The sequence below is a fragment of the Heloderma suspectum genome, chromosome 3 (assembly GCF_057233095.1).
Source record: "Heloderma suspectum isolate Gila_16-S chromosome 3, 16-S_ref, whole genome shotgun sequence".
NCBI lineage: Eukaryota > Metazoa > Chordata > Lepidosauria > Squamata > Helodermatidae > Heloderma > Heloderma suspectum.
The window spans coordinates 185,714,644-185,733,993 of record NC_139460.1 but is presented as its reverse complement, the minus strand read 5'-3'; the positions used below and the strand labels follow the sequence as shown (position 1 = coordinate 185,733,993).

The window sequence follows — 19,350 nt, the reverse complement described above, 5'->3', positions numbered from 1 at the left end:
CAAAGTATCAAAGTCCACACAACACAAAGCCAACTACAATTGGGCAGATCAAAGGTTCTATATTTAAATCAGAAGTGATTCGTTCGTGGCATGCAACCCAGAAAACTGAGGGTTAATTAACCCACGATTTGCCACCATTATGTGCAAATCAGATCGATGGCATAGTGTGGATTGTTGAATTCTGGGTTGTCACAATGTGTGAACAGAGCCATGCTGCCAGACCATGGTTTGTAACCATGAACAACTCAGAAAATGAACCCATGGTTTGTTGTTGGTTTGTGAACTCTGAATTATTTAAACCATGGGTGGTTATCATGCGATAACCCAGAATTGTGTGTTCATGGGTTGCTAGGTTTTGCCAGAGGCAAGAGCAGTAAAAAAACCAAACCAGTTGCTCTACATGCCAGTGCTACAGTGCCACAAGGGCATTTGGGATACAAGGAGGGAACAGGTGAAGGAGGGAAATAACCCAGGGATTGAGAAAACAAACCAGTTTGTTTGCTCGTCTGCCAGACAAACCTTGGGTAGGGCAACAAACAATGGGTTAAATAAACTATGGGTTAGCATTCTGTGTAAACCAAGCTATTGTTTAAATTTAGGGAGTGGGGGAACGTACTGAGAACTTTTGACACACTAATGTTAGCAACCCAAAAAACTCTGCATGATAGGCTGAGAGCCCCTTGTCTACAACTTTGAAACTGCTACACTTCCCTACTATTATAGTTGCAATTGGCAACTCAATTGATAGTTACTAATGAACTTGTGAAATGGAACTTTTTCCATGGAAAAAAGAAAACTACTGGAAAATTTTCCATTTTGGGAAACTTTAGCTTACATTGCATACATTTCCCTGTATGGTGTAAATGTGGAGGAGTTTGTCAGACATGGATTTCTTGAAGCTATGTTTTAAAAACACTACTTTATGATATACTGAATGTATATAGTATTCAGGACTGGAAAGCCTTAAAATAAGAATATCAGCTAGGAGTGATAAATGGAGAATTTCTGACTCAATGGACTCTCCTGGAAGTAGGATAGTTTCACCCTCCAGGAAGATGCCAGTAAAGAAACCGAAATGAAGAGGTAGTGTAGGGTTCCTCTGCTCTTGAGTTGTGCAGGTAACATTTGTGTGCCCAGGTTCCCTGAGGCAATATTGAATGGGTGGCTGTTGGGTGAGGAGTGGAATGGGAGGGACTTCACCCAGGATATGTTGCTGAGGCCAGGTTCCACCCTGGACAGGATTGCAGTCGACTTTACTAATCATTGTTAATAAAAAGTGATTGTTACTAATCTTTGTTAAAGATTATTGTTGCTAATCTTTAACAATACATTTAGCTATATGGGTTGTGTTTACTGGCCTATTTTGTTAGAAGGGAACTGATCTTCAAGTGAAGAAGCCAGCTGTACTAAAAACAAAGCTCCAGAAGAAGCCTAGGAGTTCTAGTTCAGATTTAAGCAGTTCAGAATCTGAAGATGAAGCTCCCAAGAAGCAGCCACCAAAATCAGAGAGAGCCAAAAAGGCAGCACCTTCTAAATCAGGTAAGTCACCTGCATTTGTTGTTGTTCAGTCGTTCAGTCGTGTCCGACTCTTCGTGACCCCATGGACCATAGCACGCCAGGCCTTCCTGTCCTGCACTCTCTCCCGGAGCGTGCTCAAGTTCATATTCATTGCACTGGTGATGCTATCTAGCCATCTCAATGAACAAGCTGTCAAACAGAAGCTCTGACTTTGTGAATACTGAATTCATTGGGCATAGGTGAGATTAGGGTTTTGTGTGGAGTTCTGTGAATCAGATACAACTGATACAGATATTTTTCTTGCCTCTAGTTTGAATTGTTCCATTAAAAAAGTCAGTCATGTCAGTCCCAGTGTTAAGATTATGAAGCTAGGGGAAAACTTTAAGAATGACACTGATGTAGGACAATACGAGTTTCCGTTCCTAGGGCTTGGGCATTTTGCAAAGCTAGTTGGGGTGAAACACACAACATAATATACCCAGACTGATAAAAATTACTCCACTCCTGCCTAATCCTTGTCCTTTAAAGTTAGTTTGAATCAGAGCTTTACAGTGTTGCTGACTTGGACTTTTGCAGACCTTTACATTGAGATGTGAAGGCCTGAAAAAAACCAGAAATAACCACCTTCTCCCATTTATTTCCAGGGACTTCTTTTGACCTTGAGGTGGAGTGGGGAAACAGGAAAACCCTTTTTTCTGATCCCTCCCCCCGGTATTTCTCCCCCCCCCCCGCCCCCCAGGCCTTCCCATCTCAACGTCTATAGCATAGATGGCCAACTAGCAGGCTTCATCTGAACTGCTGGCTGGTTCCACCCATCACTTAGAAAGTTCAGAAGTGGGTCTTTTGCATGCTACTGCTTAACAAGGCAGCATCATTTGGGCCCACCGTTGGGCCCAGATCACTGCTTCTAAACTATCTAAGCTGCCACCCCTCAGCCTTTCTAAGTCTCTGTGTCATCCTCAAGCAGGGGTGCAGAAGCAGGGGGCATCTCCTGCTCTTATCTCTGATAACAGTGGGATTCCCCTGCTGGTCTGCACCAACAGTGGATTCCCTGCTGTTATCTCTTATCCGAGATTGGCAGTAACAGGAGGGATGTGGGGTGGCAGGACTTGTTTCTGCCTTGGCATGGGCCAAGTCCTGCTGCCCCGAATCCTCCCATCTCCATCCTGAGATCTGCGATAAGAACAGGAATGGGGGTGCAGGGTGGCCTGACTTAGCTTTGCCTACCCGACTTCCTTCCTGCAATGGGGGAAGTCAGCAAAGTCCCCTTGACTCTTCTGTTGGAGAAGCGAAGGGGATCCAGTCACTTCTACTTCACCCACTCCACTTCCTTCCACCATAGCGGGAAGGAGATGGGACAGGTGAAGCAGAAGTGGCTGAGTCCCCTTTGTTCCTCTGGAACAACAAAGGGGACCTGGCAAGGAGGTGGGGCAGGCTAAGACTGGGTAGAGCCCACCTAGTCCCTGTCACTCCTCCATCAGAGGAGCGGGGGGGACCAGGCTGGTTTGGCTTTACTGTGCGTGAGGCTTCCTTAGCCAGGAAAGCCCTCATGTAGCGAAGCCTGGTCCCTGGCCTAAGCACTGGGTGGAAGATCTATGTGCTCCTGATGTCATACAACCTGCCGACAGCTGGTGGGGGTCATTTGGCCCCCAACCAAAACTGTTTCTGCACCCCTGTCCTAGATACTACAGTGCTGCAGGAAAGGTTGAGGGGTGGCCAGCCAGCTCAGAAGTGGTGCACAACTGAAGTGTGCGGTACTTAGTTTTGTGTGTGTAGAAGGCCACTCATGCAAGTGATCTTTCCCCTTTCCTCCTCTCCCTTGCTCCCCCTCCCCCCAAGGCTTTTCAGGAACTATGGAAGAGTGGGAAGATACGTTGAAAAGGCCTCTTGGCAACACATTAAAAAAAATGAAGTAGGACAAACACAAGTGCACAAATCAATCACAGAGGACTTAGTATGTTTTATTATGGATTCAGTGTACTTTTGACAGCCTGAGACCAGCTTCTGGTCTTCTGCTCAGGCAGACTTTGGATATTGCCATTTGTTGTCACAGCTCAAACTCAGTGCAGCACTCCTCAGCCATTCCTGCAGCATTAAGGTAAGGATGCCTCGGAAGCATCCGTATTCCAGCATTGGAAAAGGTTGCTGGTGACCTGAGATGGAAGCAGTGGCTTTGTCAAAAACAGCTTTGCTTTCAGGCTGCCCTTCTAGCTGGCCGCACTCTTATCAATATTAAAGGAAAGGTTGCCCCAGATACTTTCTCCTCTGACACATTCACTCTCTTAGCACTGATATGGTTCTTCAACCCAGGGGAATAAACCCTCCCCAGCCAAAATAGATGAGCGGTAGATGAATGTTGATGTAATGGCCATGGTTGTCTGGCCTCTGAGCAGCTTGGCCAGGGAGGTGAAGGATGGTGGCTGTGGCACTCCTATCTGGATTCTACCTTTTCCCCAGCCTCCACCTCTGAAACTGAGAAACAAACCCCTCAGGAAATGCCTGCTTTCACCTGGTCCTGACTTCCCTACCTACTCTACCCCTTCTAAAATCCTATACACAAGTGCCCTTACTAACTAGATGTAGCTTCTTCAATCACTAAGGCCCTATCTGACTTCTGACTGTCAGTTCATGCCTTATATAACCTCAGTCTCCCCCACACACCCTCACACGCCCCTCCCACCTTTCACTCACTCACTGCCAAACAGTTAACCCCATCTTACCTGGGTCACATTTCACAATGAAAACACATACATTAATATAACATGCAAATGTTACAGTGGCCATCCTTGCTCTAGAGTGGGGGAGTTCCAGAATCTTGGCGGCTGCCCCACTATGCTGTATATTACAAAGCACTGCTCTTGTCTTAAAGCTTGCTGAGGAAGCTTGTACTGATGGCTTACAGAAGTTTGGAGTATGGCAATATTGTTCATTTGATAACTTGCCTTGTGCAGAAGTCCTGACGTGGGTCGCAAAAAGCTTCTTAGCAATGCATTAAAAAAATGAAGTAGGACTTAAACACAAGTGCACAAATGTAGAGGATTTTATTTATATGCTTGTTTATGGGCTCTTCTGACAACCTGAGGTCAGCTTCTGAGTCAAATACAGAGCAATATGAATTGTATTTAAAGTAACTTAATCTTGTTGAACACAAAAGAAATGATGCATGCCATGGATAGGTAAACTTTTTTCTATTGGGGGCCACATTCCCAGGGGTAATGTGCTGCGGGGTGCATGCCATTCCTTCCCACTCAGCGGGTTGCCAGGGGGAGGAGTGATCACTTGTGCCAGAGGTCTGAACTGATCACTTGCTGAAGGCTTTTGAAATTAGGCTGAAGTCTTCAGGTTGCCTACTCCTGATATAAACTATCTTGGGCCTCTTTATGCCATCAAGTTGAAACTGGGAAAAGGGCAGTAAATTTGGAAGGGGGAGCACATACATATAATAGCTAGATTAGACTTTACTAGTTGTCTGATGCATCAATATTCAATATTGTCTGGTGCATCGAATATTCTTTGTTTTTATCACAATTGGCAGCAAACGTTGCCAAGGTGATGTCCAGAACTACAAATGGCAAAGCAGAGGATAGCAGCAGCAGTGACAGCACCAGCAGTAGTGAGGATTCTGACACAGAAAAGGATGTATCCATGAAGGTAAGCAATAGGTCTTTGTCTGGTAGCTAAAAGTGGGACATATAACAAAATGTTATTGTATGGAATGCTTCTGTTCAGTCAGCTAAGCCTGCCCATTTCCAGAATATCCCATTCTCTCTCCCATCCAATTTTCTATTATCCCCCCACCCCCCACACACATACAACAGTTAGTCAGCATTTTGTGACCACCTAGCATATTCAGTTCTCATTTGGCTATTTTGGTTTTTTTCTCCTCAAGGTCCTTTTATTTGTACTTCTGCAAACTTTAGTGCTCTGCTGAGCTTGCTGATACCTTCCTCTTATGGATGGGTGGTGCCTTTCTGGCCATGTAAGAAATAGAGGGAATGATCAGTTAGGTATTATAATAGAAACCAACTTAGCTGCAAAGTCACTATGGTTAGAAAAATAAGGCCAAAAAAGTTATATAATTCTAAGGTATAGTGTCTTCCTCTTTCCTCATTCTCCAGTTTTTGATGGTCTTGAGATGCCGAAAAAAATCAGGGAAGTGGCCAAGTGAGATGTGTTATAATGGTGACTTCAGCTCTAGATGTGATGAAAGATCATGCCTTAGAGATTTCAGTGATGGAACTCACCAGATAAAAGGTGACCCTTGATTAGTGCTCAGGATCTGTTAAACTTCCTGGAAATCCTTACCGAGTTCAGCATGGCCCAAATCAGCAGTCTAAGCACGTTGTTAATGCTTCTGTTGGAGTGGTCTCATTTGGTTGCTGGATGTAATCCGGCGTTTTGCCAGGATGAGTAAAGAAGGTCTTGACACTGTACTTTAAAACACAGTGTTTAGGTGGCAAGAGTGTTTCATTCTCAGCAATGAATCAAAGAATCATAGAATAGTAGGGTTGGAAGGGGCCTACAAGGCCATCGAGTCCAACCCCCTGCTCACTGCAGGAATCCAAGTCAGAGCATCCCTGACAGATGACTGTCCAGCCTCGTCTTGAATGCCTCCAGTGTGGGAGAACCCATCACTTCCCTAGGTAACTGGTTCCATTGTAGTATTGCTCTGACAATCAGGAACCTTTTCCTGTTGTTCAGCCGGAATCTGGGTTCCTGTAACTTGAACCCATTATTCCGTGTCCTGCACTCTGGGATGATCAAGAAGAGATCCTGTCCTTCCAACAACCTTTCAAGTACTTGAAGAGCGCTATCATATCTCCTCTCAGTCTTCTCTTCTCAGCTAACCATGCCCAGTTCTTTCAGTCTGTCTTCATAGGGCTTTGTTTCCAGTCCCCTAATCATCTTTGTTGCCCTCCTCCGAACCCTCTCCAGTTTGTCTGCATCCTTCTTAAAATGTGCTGTCCAGAACTGGACACAGTACCCCAGATGAGGCCTAACCAGTGCTGACTAGAGGGGATCAAGTACTTCCCAGGATTTGGAAGCTATGCTTCTATGAATGCAGCCCAAAATTGCATTTGCCTTTTTTGCAGCCGCATCACATTGTTGGCTCATATTCAGCTTGTGATCGACAACAGTGCCAAGATCCTTCTCGCTTGTAGTGTTGTTGAGCCACGTATCCCCCATCTTGTAACTGTGCATTTGGTTTCTTTTCCTAGGTGCAGAACTTGGCATTTATCCCTCTTAAATGTCATTCTGTTGTTTTCTGCCCAGCACTCTAGTCTATCAAGATCACTTTGAATTTTGTTTCTGTCTTCCTAAGTATTAGCTATCCTGCCCAATGTTGTGTCATCTGCAAATTTGATCAGCGTTCCCTGCACCTCCTCCTCCAAGTCACTCATAAAAATGTTGAAGAGCACTGGGCCCAGGACTGAGCCCTGCGGTACCCCGCTTGTTACCTCTCCCCAGTTTGAGAAGGTCCCATTGATAAGCACTCTTGGAGTCCGATTCTGTAGCCAACTGTGGATCCACCGGATCGTTGTTTCATCTAGCCCACTTTGAGCTAGTTTGCTCATCAGGAGATCATGGGGCACTTTGTGGAAAGTTTTGCTGAAGTCGAGGTATATGATGTCTACAGCATTCCCACGGTCCACAAGGGAGGTTACTTGATCAAAAAATGAGATGAGATTCGTCTGGCAGGATTTGTTCTTGACAAATCCATGTTGGATTCAAGTCATCACTGCATTGTTTTCAAGGTGCTTCCAGATGGATTGCTTTATCATCTGCTCCAGAATTTTCCCAGGGATTGATGTCAGACTGACTGGTCTGTAGTTCCCAGGTTCCTCCTTTTTATCCTTTTTGAAGAGAGGGACAACATTAGCCCTCCTCCAGTCATCTGGCACTTCCCCCGTCCTCCATGATTTCTCAAAGAGAATAGACAGCGGTTCTGAGAGTTCTTCCGCCAGTTCCTTTATTACTCTAGGATGCAGTTCATCTGGCCCTGGAGATTTGAACTCATTCAAAGTAATTAGGTGTTCCTTCACCATATGCCTATTGATCTCAAGCTGCAATCCTGCCCCTTCGGCCTGTACTTTGCTTTTGCCATAGACCCTCTTTTGGGAGAAGACTGAGCCAAAGTAGGAATTGAGCACCTCTGCCTTTTCTTTGTTATCCGTTATCGTTTTGCCATCCTTATTTAATAGCTGAACAACCATTTCTTTCCTCTGTCTTTACTATGCACGTAGCTGAAGAAAGCCTTTTTGTTGCTTTTAGCATCCCTCGCTAACCTCAGCTCGTTCTCAGCTTTAGCCTTCCTGACGCCATCCCTGCAATTCTGTGCTACCTGTTCGTACTCTTCCTTTGTTACTTGGCCTTCTTTCCACTTCTTATATGTGTCCTTTTTTGTTTATATATTGGGGAATATTGAAGTCCCCCATTACTACTACATCATGCTTCCTTGAAACACTGGCTATGTGCTTTTCAAAAGTTTCATCCTCGTCTTCTCCTTGATTGGGTGGCTGGTAGTAGACTCCAACCATCAGGTTCCTTTTATTCTTTGCTCCATTTATTTTGATCCAGATGCTCTCGATGGGGCTACCAAGCTCATCCTCCTGTATTTCTGTGCAGAGATATGTATTTCTCACATACAGTGGAACCCCACCTCCCTTTCTGTTCCTCTTGTTCTTTTTGATGGCAGACTGACTGGTCTGTAGTTCCCAGGTTCCTCCTTTTCACCCTTTTTGAAGATAGGGACAATATTAGCCCTCTTCCAATCACCTAGCGCTTCACCCTGTAAATTCAGTCCCGTTTAACCTCAGAACCTGCACCAGATGTGTCCGAAGCACCCCAGTGGGTAACCAAGCAATCACAACAGGTAAACATCAACCGAAAACACCACTGCAGACAAGATTGTAACTTGAAACCATATTTATGGCTTTATTGCTGGAAAATCAGGGGAAATACAAAATAAAAGAAATAGCATGGTGGTTATATGAGCGTTAGAAATTCTCTCTCCAATTACAGGGAAAGAGAATGCAACAAAAACAGAAGATAAATCAAAAGAATTGCAATTGCCAAAGCTGGTACTATGAACTTGGCCAATAACATAACGGCTTGAGCTTCTAGCATTGTTATGACTCCTCTTTCCAACTTACTCCTGTTTACTACTTGCAGTTCAAAGCTAAAGAAAAATAATTCAACCTATGTGTTAACCCTCCCATGGCCGCCTCCTGCTTCCTACTTGAATACAAAACTTATGCTGAAGTATTACTAAGTTCCTTTAGGCACAGGAAGAGTAGAGGAAGGAGTTGGAGTGAACAGAAAACTCAAGACTTGGGAATAATTCCAGTTGTCACCTCTGAAGATGGGATTCCAAATCCCCTCCTCAGATATAACCTCCAAGTCCCAAGCTTAGAAAACTCTCCAAGTCCCAGACTCAGAAATCACCCTAAGGTCCCAGACTCAGAAATCACCCTAAAGTCCCAGACTCAGAAATCACCCTAAGTCCCAAAGTCTAAGAGTCTAAAATGGTCCATAGTTACCTAAGTCCGTGGGTCTGATGGCACGGCGGAAAGAGGGAAGTGGAGCAGCAGCAGCAGCAGGAATAAAAGAACCAACACCCCGGAGTTCCCATTCCCTGGCTTTTATACCCCTGCTGTGGTCAAAGGTGGGGCCCAAGGAGCAATGAGACAATCAGCCTCCAATAGGAAATGGGGTGCACGTGGTTAGAGCATTTGCTCACCAATCAGAAACAAGGTGTTCCATCTATCTCCCATGATTTCATGTGTCTGGGGAACGTGTTTGGCACTATTACAAATGGGCTACTTTGAAATGTCTCAACATAAGAGCCAACGTCTGCCATCTGGACATGAAATCTTGATTGACGCATTGCTCTTCTGTACATCTTCTTTGAACTCCCGGTCATCTTTGGCCATTTTTGGTCATATCCGCCCAAACACCTCCTCTAAGTTGTTGCTCATGCTCAGGGCTACATTTCCCCGCCCAACTAGCATTGAGTAGGGACATTCTCTTATCAGCAGGTGTACACCACGAGATGTCAAAACAGTATTTTTCCTCCTCTCAGTAGGCATCTGAGCATGCTCACTTCTGCTGTTCATCTCATTTCGACACTCTGCCAGCATGTCATGGCCTTCAGCAAGCTCTGTGAAGCCGCTTGTAAAGACTGCTGCATTTTTTCTCCTTCTTCCAAAACAGTCCTGAAAAATCTCAGAGTCTCAGTTAGTGAAATAACATCATTTAGTATAGAATCAGACTTCAGGGTCTTCTCGCCCAGGAGTCAAGAGTCTAGAATTCAAAGCTGCTTATGAGTCTGGGGTCTTCTAGGGGCTCTTCTTGTAGGCCTCTCCCAGATTAAATCAGACATCTTTACTCTTTGTTAACCCTTTTCAGTACCAGATTAACACACCCGTCCTCCATGATTTCTCAAAGAGAATAGACAGCAGTTCTGAGAGTTCTTCTGCCAATTCCTTTATTACTCTAGGGTGCAGTTCATCTGGCCCTGAAGATTTGAACTCATTCAAAATAATTAGGTGTTCCTTGACCAAATGTCTATCGATCTCAAGCTGCAATCCTGCCCCTTCAGCCTGTAAATAAACTCCCCCTGTAGAATAAACTCCCCCTGTTGGCCAGGAAGGCAGGGATAATTTCACCAAGACTTTTTATCTAGGCTTTGTGCTGTTAGGCTTGTCTTCAGTTCTTGTCTTGCCTCGCCCAGGACAGGGCTCTCCTATTTGGCTCCTCTCTTAGGTTTTACTCTTAGCTGCTTTTGTTTACTTATCCTCTCCTGTCAATTTTTTAAAACTTCTTTATGCTTTGTTTTTTTAAGTTGTCTGTTTCTCTTTACTGTTGTCTCTCCGCTCTTCATCTGCTCATGGCTCTGACGGTTTCCAAGCCTGCAAACAAAGAAAAAGCAGATCAGCAAAAAAAGCTCAAGGTCCACGGTTTGAGACAGAGATACTCAATACACTCATGGAGACCCTACACTAAGGAGACTACTTCTCCTGTGTGACCTGTTGGAGGCCTGTTTGCATGTCCCCATAGCCCACCAGCATATTAGATATCTAAGGTTCACTTCTCAGCAGTATCATTACCAATACACAGCTCCCCCATTCAATCTGGCATTTGGTCTGAGGGTCTTCTCAAAACTGATGATTTCAGTAGTGGTTCACCTTGACCTTCAGGGTATTCATATTTCTCCATACCTAGATGACCTGCTCCTCAGGTCCCCTTCACTGTCCAGATATGTTAATATCCTTTAAGGTTACAACAAGATATCAGGGTCCACAGATCTGATGGCCCTGGCTCACACTCTAGGCCTGATGTTTTCCTCCTTAGAAATATTCCCAGGCTTTTCTTTGATTACCAACATAAGATCACCCACAGATCATACCATAGGTGGTTCTCACCACAGAGGTAAGGATGCCCTTCCAATAACTGCTTTATTCTCACTGTCTGCGCAGACGAGTACCTTTGCAGAATCATGATAACCATGGACACAAGCCAATATCCATCTCGGGAGTTTTTTTGTCAAGGATAGGTCATGCAGGGGATCTGATCCAGCATAGAGACAAGCCATGGTATTGCTGGTGGGAACTCTGGGAGGTCAAGCTTGCCCTACAGTCCTTACCCTCCTCATTCAAGTCCCAGTTCTGGTTGGTTCTTACATTTCAGCAAACTCCCTCACCTTTTTCTCTAGGTTTCAGATAAGTCTTGCAGAGGCCATAGATGCCCTAAAATTCCCCTGACTGAAGGGGCTCCTACATGGCTTTCCTCTTCCCTAATATGTGCCAGAAAATCAGAATAGAATGCGCTACAGTCATTCTCATAGCCTCTTTGGTTATCTGAGATCCTACATATGGCAGATGTAAATCTGTGGTTCCTGCCCACAGTCAGAAAACTTCTAGTGCCTCATGCTACATTCAGATCCCAGATGGCTGTGCCTAGGTGCTTGGCATCTGAAAGGGGTGCCTTTCTGAAACCTGGATAACTAGAACAGGTAGCCCAAATCCTGCTGTCTTCCAGAAAACCTATTTACAATATGCATGTATGAGGCAACATGGATGGTGTTCATCAGACAGGGCAGGCACAAGACAATCAACTATAAGATGGCAGGCATTAAATAGCTCCTCTAATTTCTACAGGTGGTTCTCAACCTAAGCTGTAAGACAAAGTCCTTGAGCAGACAGGCCTCAGCCCTCTCCTCAGTCTTCTCCAAGGCAGGACACAGACTGCCCTGGTTGCACCCTCAGAGGAGAGACTCCTGTTAGCACTCCTGTAGTGCACTGGTTCTGCTCCTGGTGTTTACACACAGTCCTTAAGGCTGTGAACTGTGACAAAGTGAACTGCTAAAGACCATCCCTGTAAGACTGCTCTCCTTCAAGAATGCCTTCTTCACAGCAATTACGTCAGTCAGAAGGATATCAGAATGAAGCATGCTCTCTCTCACCTGTATGTGTTCCATAAAGAAAGGGCAGTCTCCCATACTGATCCCTCCTTCATCCCAAAAGTAAACAGTGTCTTTTGCAGGTCTCAAAAAGGTATTCTGTCCTGAGCCTCCTCACCCCTTGGCATATGCTGGATTTGCACAGAACATTCAAGTTCTACATCTGTTACGCATGATCATTCAGGCACATGGATACTTTATTTCCTTTCAACTCATTTTCCTGGGGGGAAAGACTTCTAGCTCTATTTCAGCCAGAAGGCTTAAGACATACATTGCCATAGCATAAAAGGACCAGCACCTTCCTTAACCTCTCCACATCACACCTTACTCTGCCAGGGCAGCAGCCTTGTCAGTAGCCTTCTTCACTAACACATTCTTTACAAAAATATGAAGGACCGCCACGCGAACCACACCTAGCACCTTCATGAAACTCTGTAGGTTGGACACCTTTGCTTTTGGGAGAAGAGCGCTGCAGCATGTTAGTTTCAGCCACTGTCATCCTCCCTAGACATTAGGGTAACTTGTGCAAGAGTAACTTGGTCTGTAGAGGCATTGTTGCATGCCTCTACACATCAAACTGAGAATGGAATGTTGAATGCTTACTGTGAAGGTTCCTTTTGGTCTGGTGTGACAGACATCCAAACCACTCCCTAATGATTAGGGCTTAATGAATCAGTGGCTGACTCTCATGGTATAGCTAAGAACCACAGGTAGGCTGGTTCACTTTCCTCTGTATTCCAACTTGTGCTAGGCCCAATAGGGGAGCCTGAACTGTAGAAAATATATATGAATGGTAAATAGTTCTCACAGAGTCAGTCTGTTAGATGTAAAACAGGTATTGAAGAAAGACTAGGAGATCACAGGGAAGCTAATTTTAAATATATATTCATCATTGCAGATGATGATGGAGAGAAGGCCACTGCAACAGTTATTTTTAGAGTGCACCTAAAAAGCTGTATCAACTAGATATGATAAATGTTTTCTTAAAGCTGATTAATTAAAAAAATGTCAGCAGGGCCACCTGGCAGTCATCCTTGAATTCTTAGTCACTGGACTAAAATACATGGCTTATTGCTAAAATTGATATTTAACAAGGATGTAGATAGGTGTGATCCAGTAGATCATAGGGTTTGACTTCTAAAATTGGAGTTGAGAATAACCCTCACAAAAACCTGCTAAGAGAACCTAGTTCCATGGAGTAGGAGACTAGATCCTCCTTTATAGCTTGGAAAATGCTTAAAAATAAGAAATGGAGAGTACAATGGATCAATTTTCCCACTGGGGAAGTAAATAGAAGTGTCTCCCAAAGTGTTCTGTATTTAGACTGCTGGTATTTAACAAATTATGGACAATGAGGTAACAAGTTCTCATATGCGAAGTTATTGTGGATGAAGAAATTACAAGCAAACTGAAAAGCTCCAAAGGTATCTCCAGACTGGAAAACAGAATGGCAGATGAGATTTAACTTAAGTACAAAGTGATGTACACTGGGACAGAAATAAAAATCCTAACTTCAGGTATCTGTTAATGGGGCCTCATTTGGTTGTATCTACTCAGGACAGTTCTGAGGCCCTATTGACAAGTAATGTTTAATAAATCACTAAGTTCACTGAAAAACAGCTCAGTGTTCCTTTTGCAATGAAAAAGACAAATTCAGTATTGGGAAAGGGATTGAAAATAATGCTAGTATATAAATCTGGTGTGCCCAAATTTTAAATACTGTGTTAAGACCTGGCCAGGGTTTTTTTTTAAGGTTATGGACAGTCCAATTCTGTGCATGTTTACTTAGAAGCTCAGTGAGGCTTTCTTTCAAGTAGCTGTGCATAGGAGTGCAATATAAATCCATTTGTAACATTTTTCCTGGGAGGAAAAAGCTAAAGTGCCTGTTCAGACGTCACACTAAGCCATGATGGTTAGCGTTTTTGAGCTAACCATCATGGCTTAGTGTAATGTCTGAATGGTTTTTTTGCCAACCATGGTGGTTTATTAACTAATCACATTCACTTGCTTCGAGATGGTTAGTGGGCTCTACCATGGCATAGTGTGAACTCTGAACAGCCTCCATGGTTAATTGACAGCTGCCATAGAACCCCATGGCAAAAGTGGCCAAAGAAGGAGTAGCCTCTCATGTCTGAGTGGCAGGTCTCTATGGTCAAGATCTGCCTAGCAGCAAATGGTGTGGCTACTGTGAGCCCCCTAATACACTGACCCTGGCAACAGCCCACTGCATGCCAGCAGAGAAGCGAGCATAGAGCTGCGGCTCACAGCTGCTTGTGCCTGGCCCACTGCCGCTATGGGCACGGCCAGGAGCTGCCATGTGCAATGGCGCCTGTTACAGTGCGACTGCAGAGGCAGAATGGACTCTGGCACTGTACCTGCAGAGGTATGAATGGTCGGCAGAAGTGGTGGAAGCTGATTCCTGATGACCGCCCATGTCTGTTTGTGCTGCACGGGATGCTTGAAAGTGCTATGCATCAATGGTTAGTCTAACCACCCTTCCCCAATATGTGTCTGAACAGGGCCAAAGTGATCAGTTAAAGCTTGTCTTTTTTGTAAGAAAGCTAAGGCTACAAATCTGTGTACCCTTGGGGCAAATGCCCCATTTGAAATCAGTAGGATTGCTCTGTAAGATGGGACAGCAGCTATCTCTCAGGTTAGCTCATCTGCAACATGGACAATATTTTTTGCAGTGAACAAATATTTAAGTTTTTCAAAGCTGATATAATAATGCTGGTCTACTGGTAAGGGTCATTGAGAATACTAAAGAACTTACGATGCTTCAGAGTTCTGTGGCACCTGAAAGTATTGTGACATATTTGCAGCTATCTCTTGCATTGCTGGAATATTTTACTTTGTGTAGGAAAAAAATCAACATGTTTTCATCTTCTCTAAATTCAAGGTATGTAATCCTACCTACATCATTCATCAGGTAAAGTGGGCTCTGGTTTATGTAGAAATACATCTGTTCGTATTTAAGGAGCCAGGCAACTGCTTTCTGCAATAGCCTTACATGGCTATCCCTCTAAATGCTGTTTGGTGGTGTCTTAATAGGCTTCCATGTCTGGGTTTGAACAACACGATAAGCCACATCATTGGTTATCATGTCATCTGACAGGAATTCTCGCTTCCTGACAGGAATCTGTCAGGAAGCGAGAAGGATCTTGGAATTGTTGTCGAGCACTGGGCCCAGGACTGAGCCCTGTGGTACCCCACTCGTTACCTCTCCCCAGTTTGAGAAGGTCCCATTGATAAGCACTCTTTGAGTCCGATTCTGTAGCCAACTGTGGATCCACCGGATCGTTGTTTCATCTAGCCCACTTTGAGCTAGTTTGCTCATCAGGAGATCATGGGGCACTTTGTGGAAAGCTTTGCTGAAGTCGAGGTATATGATGTCTACAGCATTCCCATGGTCTACAAGGGTGGTTACTTGATCAAAAAATGAGATCAGATTTGTCTTGCAGGACTTGTTTTTGACAAATCCATGTTGGCTTCGAGTAATCACGGTATTGTTTTGTGATGGAGGTTTTGTGAACCACGGTGACTCCCCTACCCTGGCCCTCCAACCTATGTTGGTGCTGCACCGAGTACCCAGGTGGGCAGAGCTCAGGTTGACCCCACCCAGCCAAGTCTCAGTAATACACACCAGGTCGTCCCTGTTCAAATGCTGCATGATGTTTTTCCTACATATAATAGTCCACATGGACAAATAATAACATAGATAACCCATTTGGTGTTGCAGTTAGAAAAGTGGTGTAACGTAAAATGCCAGTGGTCAGTTGGTTGTTCAGAAGTGGCAGTTTGAATAGATAAGGCGCACACCATGCATCCACTATATTTAAAATGACTGTACGTTTTACTATCTGTTGTAATGGGGGGTGGGGTGTCAATATCGAAGTGGACCAAATACTCCCTAAGGTTTTTAGCGCATCTGAATCCTGTTTATGGTGAAACAGGATTGAAAGCAGATTCCTGTAATCTATCTACATTTATAAACATCCAAGCTTCAGCTTTGTACTTCATGTGCTGACCTATGCCTTTGTAACCAGTATGTTTCACTCCTGGACGGTTTATCTTATAATGTAATCAGTGGAGTTCATGCTACATCAGTTTTGATATTGTGTTGGTCTGTTTACCTCTTTGTTGTTGTTACTAATTATATCATTACTTCTCTCATTTTTGTGCAGTTGTATGCGTTTTACCATTGATTCATTTGGTTTGCATTCAACTGGTGCCGTGGGTTTGTGGTAATGGGTGAAACAGTGCCACTGCTCGGGCAGGAGGATTACAGGGGGTGAGGGGATGACTCAGATTATGCACAGTAGCTTAATAAGGTACCCAAAGTAGCGTATTAGCCTGGTCGTGTGATGGGGCATCGTGGACTATATCAAAAATAAGCTACTATGAGCAGCTTATTAAGTCACCATGGCTTAAAGTGACGTCTGAATGCAGCCCATGTCTCTGCTTGACAGTTGTATTTGAGCAGTGTATGGTTGGGCAGGGAAAAATAAAATAAATACATTGGTAGCTTTGAATGATTGATGTTTAAAAACTCTGACCTTAATTATGGTCGTGGTGCATCTTTTTCCTGTAATAAGAATAAGCTAAAGAAAGTGCCACAGTCCAAACCTGAAGGTGCTCGACTACTTCTGGATAAAGGCAAAACTGTGAACAAGTGCAGCAGCAGCAGCAGCAGCAGTGAGGATTCTTCTGACAGTTCAGAACATGAAAAGCAAGCCCCAAAGCCCAAGGCTGGTGAGTTACTGAAATATATTTTAGCTTAAGGACATGAATCTGAATCCTTTTTAATTTAGATGATCTAGAATTCTGTTCTTGAGAAACTCAGATTCTGCTGATGGAAAGCCAATTCTGTGACTGAGTTATGTTGTGCACTGTAGAACAGAGGGGGGCAGTAGGAAGATCTAGATCTCTTACGTGATTTGCAGTAGGTCAGCAAGGATTTCTGACTCACAATTATTTAGTTATAGCAGCAAGAAAATAAGTCCTCCTTCCTACCTTAAATTATACTTCTCAAATGACAAAAGCGTGGAGTAACCAGGAATGGATTTTTGTGTGGCAAAACTGTATTCAGTTCCAATACTCAAATACGTGGGTTCAGAATTCTTTAATTCCAAGTGCGTGTCTTGCATAGGCTCCGGTTGGTGGATCTCAGGATTCTAGTTTTAAAAAAAAAAGTATAACCTGCAAGCCTGAAATCTGCTCACCACTGCTCTAGAAAAAAATTATACGTGTTCTACTATTTTAACAGTTGTCTTTTTAAATGGGCTGTGAAAAAATGTGGAGTGAAACCTGAAAAAAAGAGAGTAAATAAGCTATGGAAGAGATTAAGGACTTGTGTGTGCACCAAGAGCTACATTGCTGAACACATAAGCACTCTCATCAGTTTCAGTCACTTAACTGTAGTGGTCCATCTTTTAATTTTACTCTAACTATAAAGGCTAGAAATGTATCTTCATAAGAAAATACATAATGTTTTAGGAGAGGGGCCATAGCTGAGTAGTAGAGCAGATGCTTTGCATGTATAAGGTCCTAGGTTCAATCCCTGGCATCTCCAGGTAAGGCTGAGAAAGAATTGTGCCTGAAATTCTGGAGAGCTGCTGCTGGTCGGAATAAATAATTGAGCAATGAGGATCAGTGGTGTGAGTTGGTTTAGGGCAGCTTCTTAGCTAGGTGAGATATTTAGACTTCCATGTGCGTGGAAGCCTAGCATTGCTGCCAGTAGTGCTAAAGTAAGGGGAAGCACTATTTCAGGAACACTTCTGATGATAAGGATTAGAATAATGTAGCTAGCCTCTAGGCTATTTATGCCTCATATTTTGCTGAAGCATGGGTAGAAATTGTCAATTTGCCACCAGTTGAGGCTTTTTAACAGTGATGGCTTCTTTATGTTTGGACATATTTAAAAATCTGTAACCATGACTACTGCCCACCCCACCCTGATTGTTTCTAGTCACTGCTCCTATACATACACGGTCTTTGGACATCAGTTATCAGAGGGGCCATGGTTCAGTGGTAGAACACATGCTATGCATGCAGAAGGTCCCAGGTTTGATCCCCATCATCTCCAGGTAGGGCTGGAAAAATCCTTAGGACGTGAAGAAAACAAATGGAGAAGATGTTCATAACTTCATCTTTGCATCAGTTTTGTCTTTCTATGTAGCCTTGATTGTTGGCATACTTCAGTCCTCCAGAACCTCTTTTGTCTCTTTACAGGTCAGTACAGTGCTGTGCCACCCCCTTTGTCCATAGAGTCAAGGAAAGGCAATGCACAACATCCTGCTACTAACACTTGTAAGAACAAGGCAGAGAACAGCGACAAAAAGGAGATGTCCAAGAAGAAAACAGCAAGTGTGTATCTGAGGAAGGAATATACATAGAAGTGACTAGATGCCCATATTTAAAGGGATGCATGGAAGGGTGCAAGAATGCATGGCTCCTTTGTACAAGGGAATTTTTTGGCAGGGATGGATTTTTGGCAGGGGGTTGGGGGGGTGAGGAGTGGAGTGGGGAGAGAGAGAGAGAATGCACTCCTTCTGTCCGTCTTTTGGATGCAATCTTATCATTTGTTACTACTTCCGTCCAGAAAATGAGGTGGAGGGTGGTGGTGGAGAGTCAAAGGCACGTGTGTGTGTGTTGCAGGGGGTGTATATGTATATTCCAGAATTATCCTGACAGAATTAACCTGAATTTAAGATATGAACTAGAAGAGAATTCCCAGCTTCCCTGCCTGTTAAAGGCTTTGCATAATCAGGAGATAGATCTCTCCTGGCTGAGCAAAGCCTTGTTGGCCAGGATTCATGGAGGCTTCCAAGCTCAGTCCTGTGTTTGGACTGCTTGATTGCACCCCAAATTCTGCTTGCTGCCTTTTGTAGGTGGTCCTAAGTGGCAAAGCAGCCTGTATAGCCAAATTCCCAGCAGGACTACCTTCTGCTGTCTAGGGTGTCTTTGTCAGCTTCACACAGCCAATGAAAAGGCAAGCTAGCCCAGTGCAACATGGGGCAATCTTGCACACTCAAATTGGAGCAATCACACATGGCCCAAATCCAGACTGCAAAAGACAGTGACTAGCCTTGGTCAGCCAGGCATCGTAGGGGCCTACCTTTTTCCTGGCAGGTAAAGACTTGCTCATCATGAAAATGTTACATCGTGCAGTTAAAAATGGCCAATAATTAATACAATATTTCTATATTGAGTCACACTGAACTGCAAGTATTCCACAACAAATTATATTAATTTAATGTTATTTCTTTAATAGCTTTATATACCACAAGACATATCTAAAAATATCTCTAAGTAATTTACAAAGAAAAATTAAAATACATCATAATACAAAACATTTATGTAAAACATTT

The 19,350-nt window shown here is 43.8% G+C and overlaps 1 protein-coding gene across 8 annotated transcripts in view; it reads left to right on the top strand.

Annotated features, from left to right (window-relative positions):
• NOLC1 (nucleolar and coiled-body phosphoprotein 1) overlaps positions 1-19,350 on the top strand; it is a 41,979-nt gene that overhangs the window by 13,287 nt on the left and 9,342 nt on the right. For 4 of the 8 annotated variants that reach the window (XM_084845171.1, XM_084845166.1, XM_084845168.1 and 1 more), the window contains exons 5-8: positions 1,374-1,539; positions 5,054-5,169; positions 16,576-16,732; positions 18,212-18,346. In XM_084845171.1, the coding sequence (XP_084701297.1) occupies positions 1,374-1,539; positions 5,054-5,169; positions 16,576-16,732; positions 18,212-18,346 (574 nt within the window). Of the gene's footprint in view, positions 1-1,370; positions 1,540-5,053; positions 5,170-16,575; positions 16,733-18,211; positions 18,347-19,350 lie in introns of all 8 variants that reach the window. The other 4 variants (XM_084845169.1, XM_084845165.1, XM_084845167.1 and 1 more) reach the window with 1 other exon arrangement.